General features: G+C 35.6%; 2 protein-coding genes across 2 annotated transcripts in view; one reads left to right on the forward strand and one right to left on the reverse strand.

Moving 5' to 3' along the window:
- The window catches only part of LOC120330489 (uncharacterized), a 280708-nt gene that overhangs the window by 195070 nt on the left and 68096 nt on the right, over positions 1–17542 (reverse strand). The gene's annotated exons all lie outside the window — the stretch shown is intronic.
- LOC120344081 (uncharacterized) overlaps positions 1–17542 on the forward strand; it is a 32702-nt gene that overhangs the window by 9372 nt on the left and 5788 nt on the right. The window contains exons 2-3 of the mRNA XM_078112623.1: positions 1915–3543; positions 14157–14336. Coding sequence (XP_077968749.1) covers positions 2230–3543; positions 14157–14336 — 1494 coding nt within the window. The 5' untranslated portion in view covers positions 1915–2229. The remainder of the gene's footprint in view (positions 1–1914; positions 3544–14156; positions 14337–17542) is intronic.

Consider the following 17542-nt stretch of genomic DNA (forward strand, 5'->3'; position numbering starts at 1 on the left):
CGTCGTAGTGACGTAATTTTTGGATGGTGTGGTCAGGTGGGGGTTAGGATTGACACGTGAAAAAATTGTTATGCTACGCCTACTGGAAGTATGTTAGGTACGAAACTACATGAGACCAGTTGTCTTGTTGGTGCATTTGCAAATAGTTGAGCACTGAAAACATGCTCAAACATAGACTGTGGGCCATATAAAACTAGCTTCTGTGAAATGGCTGACTTCGGATGATTTCACTATACTTTAATCGATTACTCAGCCGTTTGTTGTCCGATTTGCGTCAAACTTGAAATATATAACATTGGTGTAATTCTCTGTACATGCATTTAATTTTCTCGTCGATCAGATCATTTTTTATGTCTTAATTGTCTCATTTTTCACTACGCCACTAAATATCTATCTTCGAATGGGGAATCACCTCCCTGCGTCACCGCAACTCGAGCGAAAAGTGCGTGCATGAAGACAAAACACGCTTTATGTCGTATAACGTTTGCAATGTGGCACGTGTTGATGTAAAACAGTGCACAAGTTACCATTCCTCAAGTATTATTCACTCCAAGTATTATTTACTCCCACCTGTCCGTTATGACATTTGCTAGAAATAATCTGAAATGTTTTATTCCCGCTTGTATCGCCCTAACAAAATTAAAATTAAATACTAATTTTTTTTTGTAACAGATGTAAAAGACGTGTATGTTTTTGTTCACCGCCACTCGAATGGAAGCCTGACAAACGTAAATAAAATAAATATATATATTTTAGGATGAGAAACACGATTGTCAATTAACATTGCTGGCCGATGAACTCATTCAGTAATAGTTCTCTTCAAATGTACGCGAAATATCTCACCCAGAACAAAGTTTAAATTAAATTTCAATCAAAATTAAATATCATCTGAGACGTCGGTAGCTGATTCTTTATACAATCATGCCGCGGTGTACAATAACTTAGTCGCAGCGCAGGTGTGCTGTTGAAAATTTTCAAAATTGTCACGAATTTTCAGATATACGATCCATTTAAATTCGCGCATAATAGAAACTTAGGCTATTCAGTGGAAAACTGAACTCGCGGTTTGGGGGAAATTACGCCACACATCATCTCGAGTGAGCGTAAAAGAGTGTGTTGTGCCGAATTTGAAACATACGACGGCAGATAAGTAAAAAAGTCAATCACGAAAAATTCATTTTCATTTATTTCCGTGCCTTAATTTGTTGTTATTTGGAGTGCCGCATAAACGCATTCGGCAGTTCGCCGCCGAAAACAACGATTCAACAAACGTTCAATGTTTTTTTTCGGTAAATCGCTCTCTTTTTCCGAATCGAGTAAATCTGATTCGAATCGATTCAGAAAAGATGCGAATCGATCCGTAAATCCAAAAGTGGCATCCCTATCGGCGACGCAACATGACGTCGTCTTCAAAGTGAGCTATTATTTGAATTTCAATTTTTTCTCGAGTCTCCTGCGACATCTCGTGATCAGTCTAATTTTCTATATACATTGATAACACCCTCTATCGAATGACAGTATTTTGAGGAACTTAGCATCAGTAGAAGTCACGATTTAAGCCGTTCGAAAACGGAGTGTCAATTTTAGGTTAAGACGTGATTTTTTTAATCAAAAAATAAATTAAATTGCGCGATTGAATATGATAACAGATTTAGATATATAAGGCCTTGCTATAGAAACTGCCAGAAGCACAATATGACGTAATTTAGCCGAAATATTAACGATTGAAAATTTCATCCGAAGTTACAAGGCATCCGAAGTTAGCCGGTTTTACGGTTCTCATTTAGAAGCAAGCTGACGATCGAAATTTGCACGAAAAATATAAGTTTATTAAAAATATTAATGCTTCTAATAAATTTCATGACAATTTCATGGTCAGAAGTGCATAATACTGAAATTTACAATTGTTTTTAGATTTTATTTAATTTGGAAATTTTTACCAAAGACGTATTTCCTTGCCTTAACTGCGCTGAAAACTGTTCATATTTTTGCACATTGACAATGATGAAAATTCTTATCGCACTGAAGAATCAAACGAATATGTGACTAACAACATTGCTGGAACTAGTCAGCCTACTAACTCTGAGGAGAATTGTGGAAAATATATTACAAGTAAAACTTCTTCACTTTGTGTATCTGAAAAAAAAATAGAGGAAGTGGTTTTGCTAAACCACTAAACTGGAAGGGAAATCACGAACCCAGTCACTTGTCCATACCAACACCGGACCAATGCCTAATCTGAAAAGCAACAGTGGAGATGAATCATATAGTTGCAAACAATTAGGGAAGAGCTTCAAATCAAAGCGGAATTTAAACAGGCATATGAGGATTCCTCAAAGAGATAAACCCTATATTTGTAAACAATGTGGAAAATGTGTTTCACGATTATCTAGTTTACGAGAGCATGAGCGAACTCACACTGGCGAAAAACCTTATGCTTGTAAACATTGTGGAAAGGATTTTTCACAATTATCTAGTTTACTTAGGCACGAGCGAAGTCATACTGGAGAGAAACCTCATATATGTAAACAATGTGGAAAGTGTTTTTCTCGATTATCTCATTTACAGAGGCATGGAAGAACTCATACTGGAGAAAAACCTTATATTTGTAATCAATGTGGAAAGTGTTTTACGCGATTATCTCATTTACAAGGGCATAAGCGAACTCATTGCGGCAAAAAACCTGGTGCCTCTAATCAATATGGGGAGAAATCACATGTTTGTGAATATTGTGGAAAGTGTTTTACGGAGTCATCTAATTTACATGTGCACAAGAGAACTCATACTGGAAAGAAACCGTTCGTTTGTAAACAATGTGGAAAGAGTTTTTCACAAATATCTATTCTACGAGCGCATGAACGAACTCATACTGGAGAGAAACCTCATATTTGTAAACAATGTGGAAAGAGTTTTTCACAATTATCTGGTTTACAAGTGCATGAACGAACTCATACTGGAGAGAAACCATATTCTTGTAAACAATGCGAAAAGTGGTTTTCATATTCATCTGCTTTATCAATACATGAGCGAACTCACACTGGGGAAAAACCTTTCATTTGTGAACAATGTGGAAAAAGTTTTACGCGATCATCTAGTTTACTTGTGCACAAGAGAACTCATACTGGAAAGAAACCTTTCGTTTGTAAACAATGTGGAAAGAGTTTTTCACAATTATCTAATTTACGAGCGCATGAACGAACTCATACTGGGGAGAAACCTCATGTTTGTAAACACTGTGGAAAGAGTTTTTCACAATTATCTGATTTACAAGCGCATGAACGAACTCATACTGGAGAGAAACCTTATGTTTGTACACAATGTGGAAAGGCTTTCTCACGATCATCCACTTTATCTGAACATGAGAGAATTCATACTGGAGAGAAACCACATATTTGTAAACAATGTGGAAAAAGTTTTTCACAATTATCTAATTTACATGTGCATGAACGAACTCATACTGGAGAGAAACCTTATGTTTGTAAAGAATGTGGTAAGCATTTTGCACATTTATCCACTTTGCATGCCCATGAGCGAAGACATACTTGAAAGAATCCAAATTACATTGGTATGAGCAAACCTAACTGTGTAAACAATGTGTGATGCGCTTTTTGAATAGACTGCGTTTACAAAAACAACATAGGCAGGAAAACAACAGTTTGTGTGGGTTCCTTACATATTGGATCGTTTGGAAGACGTTTTCCTTATATTTAACCTAATCATAATGCAGGTATAAGCTACTCATATTCTTTTGAAATTTTGATTGAATTTAAAAATAAATAGTTTAAAAAGTCAAAACTTTGGAAATGTTTTATTCTGCCATATTCATTCGTGCGTTTGGCTTTATATTAAGAGAATAATAAATGACATTGATAGTTAATTTGAGAGAAAAGCAATATTTTAAAAGTTCAGTTTTTTGTTTTAATTTTGTTCAGGAGATTTTCAAAGTAAGATCTTGAACAATTAGCCAAACATGGCAATGATAATCCAATTCGGATTTTACCAGATGATGCTAGCTTTAGTTATCAGATAAGTCAATTTCAATATATTTTTTTCGTTTGTTTTTGTATAAATTTTTGTACATACATGTTGTAATTTCATTTTGTAACACCATAATTCGATAACATTGGGACGGAATTTCTCAACTTAAACTCACATATGTCAGATGACAAATTTTTTTTTTTGAAAGTTTGAAATTAACCGATGAGATTAAATATTTTTCATTTAATGTGGACAATGTGATATTTATTGTGCGTTGAAAACTGGGAGTGTTAATGATCAAATGCTAATGACGGTAACATAATGAAGGACTAAAGACGGAAGTGTATATGGCAGTGGTTCTCGAACTTTTTTTGCTCGTTTAGTGTCTTTGAACAAGTTATTCCGCAAATGTTAATGCGATGTGCCTGTTTTAAAAAACGATTGGAACGAGGTTTTATCGCTCCCTTTTTTCCTTCTACGCGCCTCACAATTGAGGTTGGGGTAGAAAATTTTTCGCGGGGCCGTGAAGCTCATTAAAACTACAATATTTGTTAGATATGCCCGTCTTATTTCAGATATTCACATTACATTTGTTCCATTATTTACGTTACGTCAACATATTTTCAACGTCTTTTTGAATAAAAATACTATCTGTAGCTTATTCTATAAAAGGGGCTCGGTTCAAAAAGTTTGAGAACCACTGGGCTAGAAAATTGTTTTAGTGGCTTTTGTACCGATTGGATTGGATAGAATTTGCAAACTAAAACTTGCTTCCCTGTTAGCCTGTTGGGGGGGGCAGGGTAGAGGGGGCGGGGGGAAGGAAAGCCGATAGGACGGCTTAATCATATGGCGAACCACGGCCTCTCGTCCAGTTACCAGTCAAGGTCGGGTATGGGATTAGTTAACCAGTTATTTGTTTTCGAAAGCATGGACTTGATGGTGGAGGAAGCCGTAACCGACCAGCGGTTACGTGAACCACCCTACGGCGACAAGCAGTCCAGCAATCCTCTCGCACATGATCATTCCCGCATGGAAATCGAACCTGCGATCCCACGAAGGGATCAGAGCGTATTCCTAACGCTTAGCACGATGCGCCATACCGCCGAGCAATTCAAAATCGGCTTCATCTATATATTTATTCTGGTGATCTCTCTATAAATCCTGGTTGGATACTAATATGTGGTTCAAATTTTCAGTTGTCAGAAGTTTATTACATTCAATTACCTACTTTTTTTGGTGGGCGGGCATTTACATTGTTCGCTTTTTAACTTCATTTTGAGTTATGCCCGTCTCCCAGGTATCTCTGCATTTTGTTTTGTCCGTTTACCTTTTGTTTTGTCAGAGAACCAAAATAAATGATTGGTTGATTATGACATAATATAATTATACCGTGACGATCATCTTTACTACAACGACAAGGCAAATGCAATAATATTACCAGCCTAATACTGCATACTCACGTCTCACAAGCTTGCCCGTTGCATGCATGCATGCCTATGTGTAATACAAATGGCCTAGTTTCCAAAATGTCAAACCGCTCCTCGGCACACCTGAGAATCTCTTGAGGCATACAGTATGAAAGGGATGGGCGAAATTTTTTAGTATAAAAGCCGCGCATGCACCAAGTCACAAATATGTGAGAGCCGCATGATTTGGGAATCAATAATATTAGAATACTGTGAACTGAAAACAAACGTATATTAACAGTATTGCAAAGTATATATTGCGATGCCATATCAGAAGAAGTTGACTTGTGTGTTTCCATCTTATCTGAAAGTTTTGTGATATGTAGTCAATGCAGCGCAGGACATATCGCACTGTTACTGAGACCAACCGCAATAAAGCTACAACAAACCGCCAACGCAGCAACAAACATTTGATCATTGTGATGTAAGATTTTTCGTTTGACAGTTTGAACTTTAAATTCCACGTTGCGATTTTCTTACTGAAACACAATTTACGCTACAGTTCCTCTTAATCAAATTTGAATAATAATTATTGCCAGCGAGAAGGGCCGCGACTACAGCGAGCTGCAAAACTTTATCGGGGCCGCACGGTTGTGCATCGTGCTGAGCGTTGTTGGCACCTCTGGAGGGTCATTTGTCTAACTCAGGGGTGCACAACCTTTTCTTTTCAGACGGCCGCATCATGTTTTTGTAAAAAGTCTACGGCCGCCAGTGGGATCGAGATTTTTTATGAGCTTTATTTATTAATTATAGAATTGGTATTTATTGATATATGTTATTGACTTGCGTCTAAAACGTGCATGAAATGGTAAAAGTTAAACATATATGAAAAATCAAAGTTTTTAGTGGTCAGTATTTTATTGCATCGAATAATTTTAATGAATGAGAGATATTCAGATTTCATATACAGTCGGAAGGGTCGACACTTACTTCCGCTGAGAATTACTGTGCTTCCGAAGTTGTTGACAACGCAACAAATATTTACTTTGCTTATTACGTTATAATTGCTGATATTATTCGTCAGCGTTTATAACTTTGCAGGCATTGGATAAATATCTTCTCGCAGATACTCCTTATCTCACATCCTTTAGCAGCAGCGTACATCAGAATTAAATGTTCTATTTCTTGCAAAATTGTGCGTTTAATCATATAAACGCGTAAGTTCCTAATCGATCATCGACAACAGGCCTTTTCAGGATTAATTAAAGAATTTATACTTTAGACAATAATTTTGCGAAGCTTTTTTCATTCAAGTCACTGATTGATTCGGTACGCATGATGTGGTCATTTGGACCGTTAACATCGATTGTGTCTGTAAACTATATTTTTGAAAATCCCTATCCGCTCTTACACTCGTACGTTTTGTGCCTCAAAGACGCCAATAATTGTTTTTTTCCCGCCCTGACCTGGGTGTCCTCTGTTAAAAACTCGTTAACTAACGCTTGAGATTATAATAGAGCGAATCTGCAACTTAAATTTTGGACTGAAAATAGGAGAGTAACTACTGAAACTGAAAACGATGTTATAAAATATTATCCCCATGACTTTTGTTTCGGGATCCCGCAACAAAAAAAAAATAGATTACGTGAATCGCCAAAATTTAACAATTAAATTTCTGTGTTGGAAACTATATCACAATCACCGATGTTAAAAATTTATTTATGCACACATTGTACCATCTTACCTATTCTTGAATTACTGTCAGGTATTGTGATGATAGGACCGTTTCACTACGTTTTTTAAATGTCCACAGATATATTATTACAGAAGCAATGATGCTTTCTTTATGTCTTTGGTCGCGTGTTACGTCTAACACAACTTAATCAATATAGAAAGACAATTTAATTTCTGGTATCGGTCATGGATTAAATATGTTAAGCAACATAAAAAATCACTATGCGCTGAAAAAGCCTGGCGTCATTGCGATCAGGTTTCGAACAATAGTAACTTCGTTTCATGCACGCTGAAAATAATTCTAATTTCATCTGGAATTAAAGAACCGTTTACTTTTGACGATATCCCGCTTAAGAGATATGAAAGAATATTTACAACTGTTACTTTTTTATGATACTGATAATTCATTTCCATTTCAGATATAAGTACTGCTACGATTTTCCGTAACAGTCAACCAACATAAAACAAATTGTTTTGCAGTAACACAAACTGTAACACACCAGCACGGCCACAGATTTTACCTTCGATGGCCGCAGGTTGTGCACCCCTGGTCTAACTTCATAAAGAAGGTTTACGAGCACGTAACTGTATCTCTCCAACACGTGCGATTCATGGAAGATCTTGTAAAAACTTTCGCTCATCCTCGATATCTTACACACGATCGTCGTTGAAGAAAACCACGTCTAATCACTCGCAATCGTCAGGATAGAATTCAATTTACATATTTATCCCGGGGAGTGGGAAGTCGATAAAGCGGCTTAATCATATGGCGAATCACAGCCTCTCACGCCATTCTCCCGACTCTCGCACATAACCACCCACGCATTTCTCATTTTACGAGAAAGTTGGGGCTTTACTAATACATTGAATTGTAATAAATATTGGTGAATGGATCCCTGATTACTCTGCGCGGGTTCGCAGGTTCGAATCCCACTGAGATTAATTGATGTTTAAAAAAATGATAGACTCCGACGACTGGACCACTGCATGCAAGTCCAAGGACGCGTGATCGGACGAAAAGCCGTGATCCACCATACCGTTAAGCTGACTTATCAGCTTTCCTCTCCCCTGAGATTAAATTACATCTTCTCTAACCCACTCGGACAAATTTATAAGCGTTTAGTGTCGCTGTTCGATAACCATTCCATGAGGCTTCCCTCCCTCAGTAAAACAAAATTATCATTTTCTCGTAATTTGTATACGGTTGTGTTTTTTCTACTATTCAGAATATATATACTGAGTTGACTTCGAAAATTTCAATCAAATAGCTTAGCAATCTATTTTTTGGAGAATTTTTAGTTTAATAACAACAGTGTATCTAAAGCTGAAATGATATAGAATAAGTTTATTTCCAGTATTTTTCGCTGATAAGTGGTTATATGCTTTTAAGCAAATCGGAGGTTATCATTATGTAAACTGTTTTGCAAGGTCTACCTAGAAAAAATATTTACCAAATTGTCAAAAGGTTAGTGATGGTAAAGCATACTAGCAAAGGGGTTTTACAAAAGTCAACTGTAGAAGAGACACAGATTTTTTGACATAATTTAGTTCAGAAAATAAAATGTTAAAGATGGTGGTCACAGAAGCGTTATTTATTTTTCAATACTTCATTAGTAGATGAGTTACACTTGTTTCACAAAAATGGGGTAAAAAAATATATAAATTTTGCCCATCTGACAGTCGAACGAGATAAAGAACTACATTGAGAATTCTTGAGATGTCATATTTGATTCAGTGAATGATAATCGAGTTAATTTTCGTGTTTATTGTTGCGGAAACCCAATATTCAGAAGTGTCAGATTTAGGCACACAAAGGTTCAATATCATAATCTTTTATTGTGAAGAAAAAAACTATTGACGGCAAATATAATGTAATATTTATTAGTAAATTGGGGGCGGACTAACAATGCATTTAGAGAAGCGTATTGAGAAAAAGTTCAAGAATCACTGTCCTAGCAGGGTAAATAAACCGGATTCAATACCTTTCGCCCAATATGTGAGAAATAATGCCCAATAAAACAATTATTACTTTCACCTTTTTTCTAATGTAAATTAAAACACAGAAAATGTTATAATACTTAATCACATTCCAACAATAATCACGATGTTACTCAAATGCGCGTAGCTGATATTATGTACATAAATGCCAAAATTATCATCATAAGAAAACTACGTGAATCATTTAAAAAAAAATTCAATTCAATTTTACTTTTTGAAAACAATAAAAGTAAATTTTAAAATCATTGCGATTCAATTATTTTTATCCTTGGGTAGGATTTCTTTTCTACATTATTCATGCTTCTAGAGTCTTTTGCGTGTGTGAATCAGCAAATGTTTTTCTAACGATTCTTTCCACATTGTTTACAAACATAAAGCCTCTCTGCAGTATGATGAGTTCGCTCATGCCTGTGTGAACTGGATACATGAGAAAATTCCCTTTACACACATAAGGTTTCTCACCTTTATGAGTGCGCGCCCTTACCATGTTGTTTACAAATATAAAGTTTTTCTCCAGTATGATGACTTCGCTCATGCCTATGTAAATCGGTTGAATTCAAAAAACCTTTACCATATTGTTTACAAACATAAGGATTATCTCCGGTATAATTTCTCTCATGAACATATAAATTAGATGATTGCGAAAACCCTTTACCACATTTACTACAAACATATGGCTCCTCCCCAGTATGAGTTCGCTCATGCGCTTTCAGTGTAAATAATTGCGGAAAACCCTTTCCATGTTGTTTACAAACATAAGAAATCTCTATAGTATCATGAGATTCATTAGTTCGCTCATGCCTAAGTAAACTCGATACATGCGAAAATTCACTACCACATTGTTTACAAACATAAGGCCTCTCTCCAGTATGAGTTTCCTCATGCACTTGTAAATTGAATAATCGCAAAAAAAAACTTTCCACACTGTTGACAAAAATAAAGTTTCTCTCCAGTCCGATGAGTTTGCTCATGTCTATGTAAACTTGATACATGAGGAAATTTACTCCCACATTCTTTACAAACATAAGGCTTTTCTCCGGTATGAATTCGCTCATGGATATGTAAATTAGATATGTGCGAAAAACCTTTACCACAGTGTTTACAAACATAAGGTTTCTCTTCCGAATGTGTTCGCTCATGCACGTGCAAACCAGTTGATTGCGAAAAGTTCTTGCCGCATTGTTTACAAACATCAGGCTTCTTTCCAGTGTGAGTTCGCTCGCGCCTATGTAAATCAGATATGTTTGAGAATCTTTTTCCACATTGTTCACAAACACAAGGCTTTTCTCCAGTATGAATTCGCTCATGAACATTTAAAGTAGATGATTGCGAAAATGATTTACCACATTGTTTACAAATATAAGGCTTCTCTCCATTATGAGTTTGCTCATGCCTATGTAAATTAGATACAGTGATAATTTCCCTACCACATTCTTTACAAATATAAGGCCTCTCTCCAGTATGAATTCGCACATGCGTTTGTAAAGTAGATGAATACAAAAAAGCCTTCCCACAATCTTTACAAATATAGGGTTTCTTTTCAGTATGAGTTTGTTCATGCACACATAAGTTGAATAAATCCTTTCCACCTCGTCTACAAAGATGAGGTTCATACTCACAATGGGTTTCTACATTTGACCGAGCTTTTGTGTTGGTGTGAACAAGTGACTGATTTTGCAACTTTCCGTCCAGAAGAGAGGTTACTTTTATTTCATGACAATTACGTGGTTTGTCAGTCTTATCAATTGAATCAGTTTGGATACAGCGTGAATGAACTTTAGATTTCTCTTCGCCGCAAGTTTGTTGAGAAAAAGCATTGCTCTTAGCTGCATATTCGCTCAAATCTCGAGCCTCATCATTTTCATCATGAATGTGCAAAAACATATGCTTTTCCAAGCCGGGTCCCCTGATGAAAAGTTTTCATCACAGATGAGGCAGGGAAATACGTCTTTGATGGTTTCTTTCATTTCTAATTAAGTTTCCATAATGCAGAATATCTAAATATGAATATTAAATGTTGGCATTGTAAATGGCACCATTGTAATAGAATAGAATAACCAATGTTAACATATTTGTGATTGACATAATACGCTGGGAAAATTTCATATCTTCGATGAAAAGCTATGGTCTTCGGTGTCATACAAATCTTCCAAACGTACAATGATGGTAATATTTTTTGAGACTTTTTTGCTATCATCACTGTAGGTTTTCACGCACACGGCCATTAGACCGCGCGCAAATGTGTTCATGTAACTAAAAACTAAAGTGAAGCGTCGTTATGCGTCTACCGTACGTGCCGATGACCAATTATACAAACGAGAATATCGGTCGGAGACCGAAGACTCATCGATCGGCCGCAAAAAAAAATGATTAATAAATTGATAACTTGCTAATTATAAAAAAACGAAAAAAAAAATATTAATTAATTAATAACTCGATAATTCATCCAAAATCAATAGGCTTCTGGTCCGAGATATGATGAATGCACATGCAAAATTTGGAGCAGATTCAACCTCGCCTTCGTGAGATATCGCGTTCATCTAATAGACAAACGAACAGACAGACAAATACCTATCAACATACTTAGCGATCAAGATCGATTGATAAGTATACCGGACAAGCCAAACAAAGTACAAGTAACAGCGCACGCATATCGAGTTGTTAATTTATTAATCAATATGTGGGTGCCCCGAGGGCACGGCGTTGTAAAGCAGTCATTCTCAAAAATAATAGTCTAAATGCAGTTTTTTTTATCTTTTGTTTTGTTTCAACTATAATGTTAGCGCTTTTAAGTTCAAGGCACGTTTACGAAGTCGAAAGATTGAGTGAATTGGTATATAATTGACACCATATTGTCAAATGCAAATAAGCTATAATCACCTCACCCTTATTTGGTTTTATTTTGGCGTAATCAGTATTATGGTGCCCCGAAGGCATGACGTCTAATTACAAGTCTTACACCTTTCGTTTCGCCTTAATGATTGTGTTGGCATCAATTTAAAAATAATTCAAAGTCTAAATCATGCTTGTGAAGTTGAAATATTAACTAAATTCGATAATATTAACTGCAATTGGCAATTTTCGCCCTGTATGTTTAGACTTATTTTAGGTCAGTGAGCAAAATTATCTTGTCCTACATATTATCTTATTTTTTTAAAAAACAAAATAAATACAACAATGTATTGCACGGTATTATCAGCAAAATTATTACCGATTCTTACAGTAGCGTGCATGTGGGTATAATTTCCTTAGAATTTTCCCAATCTTCTGTGTGTTTGTGTTTTGTGTATATTTTTTTGCGGGAAAATCTGAATATACTTATAGAAACTCAACAGTGTCTGCAGAATAATGAATATGTAAGTCGTATCACGTCCAATCAAAGCGACAGGGCGGATAACTCGACTACCTAAACTGTGTTGGCGAGTTGTTTGTCAACTTAAAAACGTCCATCCGCAAATTGATGCTTGAACGGCTGCTTAGATTACAATTGTTAAATCATCGTTAGGTTATGGGTAATGATAAGCCATTGTTAGGGAACAAAAACTGAATAAATATCAAAGAAAGTCGATACTTGAAAGAAAACCCATTTCAAATATTATATATATATACGCGAATGTAACAAACTTTCAGGCTGTTTTAAAAGTATACAACAGTCCGAAAGTTTATTACATTCGCGTAACTAACCCTAAGTATCTATCTATTTTTGTGTGTGTTTATTTTTGAACCAAGCCTTGTTTAACAAGATTTGTGTTTTTTGGTATGAATGCGTGTTGGTGAGCGGGCCCATTATACTCATCATGTTTTAAATTTTTTTTAAATGTTTTGTTCGCTCTCCAGAATTCTCCATTTTTAATCTGTTTGTATTGTCAGATTGTGGAGTTTTCGAAATAAACTATCTACGTATATATGCCATATGTAAATTTTCCGCGTAGGATAAATTTTGTATAATAAATCATTCTACAGTTGCTTTAGCGACCAGAAATACGACTGCTTTTTGTCTTTGCCTACATAAGTTAGATTGCTCTGCCGTTCCGGATTCAGGGAGTTTGAATATGAAAACAGCTTTCCAAATACCCTAACATTCATTTATGCTCTGGTCTTGTCTATAGAACCGAAGTAAAGATAACTCTTTCAAATATTAAAGAAAGGAAGTGTACCGGTACCAGTATAAAATGTACGGTGCCGGTACGGTACTGTTTCTAGATTATTAAAACTGTTAGTGAGGAAATAGTAGTAGTGATCACAAAATTCAGGACTTAAGGTAAAGTACATAGCCTTTGATTAGAGTGACTCTAACAATACCGGTACAGTATCTGTGATCCAGTTGCTTTCATTCATGAATATGTGATAATCGCATGGTTTTTCAAACTTGTGATCGTGCTTACATTTTTTTATGAGTCAGCAGATGTATGACAAATTGAATATCATTAGAAAGAGCATTACTACACTATAGACACTCGTGACATTGTGAAATCTTATATTGGTAATTGCATTCCCTAAAGTGAAATTAACCTTGCTAGAAGAGAATTACTGGGAAGTTTGGTTGAATTTTAATTAGAGGCTTTTCACCAGAAAACTCAGCTTCTCATTGAGCGGCAAGCAGCTCATTCACAATTTGTATAAGGAGATTACAAATTTTCCTAGTCTCATAGACATCACATAGTCATAGATTTAACTGCTTTTTACTGCACTAAATTTTATGACATTTTTTTGGATATTCTGCATCATGAAATAAGCTAATTACAAATGTGAATTATTTGTATCTTAAGCAATATTCAGTGATTGTGAATTGTGATTATTTTTAGTTAAGGAAAATTCTATCTAAATCCTGGAATCCGCTGAAAATACATTTCCCTGTGTTATCTGTGATGAAAACTTTTCATCTGGGTCCAGTTTGGAAAAGCATATGTTTTTGTACAATCACGATGAAAATGATTATGGATCTGGAGATTTAAACAAATATGTAACAAGCAACATTGTGGAAACTCTTCGGCCTAAATAAACGATCATCTAGTTTACAAGATCATATACTAACTCATACTAAAGCAAAAAAAAAAAGCTTGCAAACAATGTGGAAAGGGTTTTTCACGACTATCTAGTTTGCAGAGGTATGAGCGAATTCATACAGGGAATAAACCGTACATTTGTAAACAATGCGATAGAGCTTTCTCGGATAAATCCAATTTACGTATACATGAGCGAACTCATACCGAGGACAAAGTTTAGTTGTGTTATCAACGGGTTTTCAATGAAAATCATTTATACTAACGTTTCAGGCATTCTGTCTACCTTTTGATAACTATATCTCCTAATTAATATGTTGTTGAATGTATTTACGGTGTAGCCGTCTGCCGATCATGATGTGATGTTATTTGACATTAAAGTACCATGCTGTTAATTGTCTCTGATCTTTCAAAAAGCTGATAAGGCCCATCGTCAGAGCGTGTTTTCAACCACTGTACTTCAGAGAGAGGTCACCGACTGGTCACAAATTTGAGTAACATTTAGTGATTTATGACCTTGAAGTTTTGCCGTTTCTGGATGAGAAAAGGCAAGACAATGACAGCAGTTAACCATGTAGAGCTGTTCTCATCACTTGTAATTCACTGTTTTTCCGGATATTTGAGATAATGAATTGATTAAGATTATTTCTACTTCTACTAACGCTATATTTTGTTGGATTGGGCATGCTTCTACCGAAACAAGCATGATCTGATTCTAATAGACTTTGCTAAATGAAATTCAAACTTAGAATTAATATATGTGAGAATTATTACTCAGTTAAGCATAAAATAAAGATTATTATTTTTTTGATGTTTTCTATGTCAATGCATAATACGCACCCCTTATTTTGAACTCCAAGATTGGCCTCAAAAGTGCGTATTATACGTGAAGAAATACGATAATCCCAATTAACAGCGTATTATTTTCCACACTGGGTAAGGTGGATTTTGAGAGTTTGATCAGAGCAAAATCCCTAGCAATCAGTCAGAAGTCCTCAGACCAGTGCAGATTTCACAGATGAATGTTGTATTCAACCCACTTTTGGAGTTGGCAGGATCAAAGACCAGTGCAGATTTCACAGATAATCTTGCATTCAACCCACTTTTCAAGTTGGCAGGAAAACAAACTCAGATTCGGTAGCTTTTGTCGAAGCCTGGTTGGGATTTAATAGGATATAATAGGCATATTTTTCCCCGAGGGAGAGGGAAGCTGATAATATGACTTATTCGTATGGCGTTCCACTGTGTTTTCCCCGATTACCAGTCAGTTGTTTGGTTTCAGATGAACTACTCGAAGGTAGAGGAAGCCGTAGCCTGCCAATGTTTATGTGAACTACCCAATGGCGGTGGGGAGTCTTATTTGCCCCACGGGACTCAAACCTGCGAACCCACGCAAGGCAATCGGAGGTGTGGTGACAAGCGTATTCCTACCTTTGGGTTGATATAAGTATTCTATTCACCTGTTATGAAATTATGTCTGCAAATTCACGCTATCAAACTTTAAATTCACCTTTTTGATTTAAAGCATTACGTGTGTATGTTTATTTGGCTCAAAAGTTGACATAGGATAGGATTTACATATTTATCCCGGGGGAGAGGAAGGCCGATTTGACGGCTTAATCATATGGCGAACCACGGCATCTCGTCCGGTTACCATTCCATGTCGGTTTTGTGATTAGTTAGGTATTTGTTTTTCTGAAGCATGGACTTGATGATTGAGAGAGCCGTGATCGACCAGCGGTTATGTGAACCACCCAACGGCGGCGAGGAGTCCTGCAATCCTCTTGCACATAACCATCCCGCATGGGATTCGAACCTGCCATTTACTTTAAACGTGTCCATATATTTGAGCATAGCTCTCTTGTTCATTATGGACTGCCAACAGGGATAAAATAAAACACTGGTTCATTAATGAACCAGGTATATGTGTAATGTGTGAAGATAATATTGAGGAAACTGTATGTCATTTATTTTTAGAGTGTGAGTGGACCATAGATTTTTGGCAATGGTGTTGCATAGAAAATAATCAGAATACTATTTTAGCAAATTATTCGGAGCGCAAATCCAAATTAATTACTATAATATGCGGAAAATCAACAATATGGGAATATCGAAAATCAGCAAAATATGATGAAATAGTTAAGTAAAAGTAGTATTCATTTATTATTCAAATGTAAACTGATAGGAATTTTAAATTTATTAAAAGCATGTGAAAGAGATGATTTATTATTGTATGAACACATGGATGATCTCATACATAGATCAATCATGATGTGACGTTTTCTATGCAACATCAACTTAAATGCAGATTATATGAAAATATTTGAATGTCTGAATTTTGGTCATACATAGGTAGTATATAGAAAAGTGCCAAAAACCCACTTTGGTTGTTTTCTGTCTAATTTTTCTTATTTCAATGCAAAATTAACTAATTCTATTAATTAATGATAGATATATAAAATGTGCACGAATTGGATGATGACTGTATGATAATATGGATTAACATATTTTCAATGGACATACATTAGATAATATATGATACGAAATTCTGGTAATGATAATTTATATTTTAAATGTCACATATTTAATTGTTACTTAGATTATTTGAACTTGTGGGGAATGTGTTTGAAATTATAAAACTGTTTACCGTAATTGAAAAAAAATAATAACTACTACTAATTCGACACTAAAATCTCTATACGAAAATACCGTTTGGCATTGGAATTTATTTGGCAAAAAAAAAAGATTTGAGTCAACATATGAGGAAATTACTTACAATTTAAATTACTCAAAATTTTTCCGATGAAAACTGCCATGACAATTCACATTGATAAATTATAAGTTGGAAGGCAGAAAGGGGGCAATCAGAATGTTTAGATGTATTAGTTGGCACCGAAAAGTAGCGCAATATCGGTACCGGTATTACCGTACTGTATTAAATGTACCAGTACTGTAAGTTACCTGCGGTGTGATTTTTAGCTCGTTGTGTTAAATATTTCTTGCTTGATCAGTAACTTTAAATGGAATATCATCAGTCAAGCAAAATATGTGCCACAGGCTTTTTTGCAGGACATACTGATCATGATTCAATAGTGTTTTCCAGTTTGTGGAAACAATAATGGCCGATTGGCTGTTACGTAGTTTCTGACCTTTCATGAGTAGAAGTTCATTCATGAGTAGAAATAGATTATAGTGAGATAATACACTCATCTAAAAATAATAAAGTTGGGTCATGCAATATATCAGTTCTGTGATTTCAAGAATACGCTTTACGCTGAGACAACATCACTGAGACAGTCTGGGTCTCAATATCGGCAATGCGCAATAACTTGTCTACAGTTAGACACTTTGACAGTACCGTACCGGTGCATAGAATGTTAGATGATGGCGGTACGGTTACCAGTAAGCTGTCTTGCTGGTGGT

This window comes from Styela clava, chromosome 5 (assembly GCF_964204865.1).
Source record: "Styela clava chromosome 5, kaStyClav1.hap1.2, whole genome shotgun sequence".
Taxonomy (NCBI): Eukaryota; Metazoa; Chordata; class Ascidiacea; order Stolidobranchia; family Styelidae; genus Styela; species Styela clava.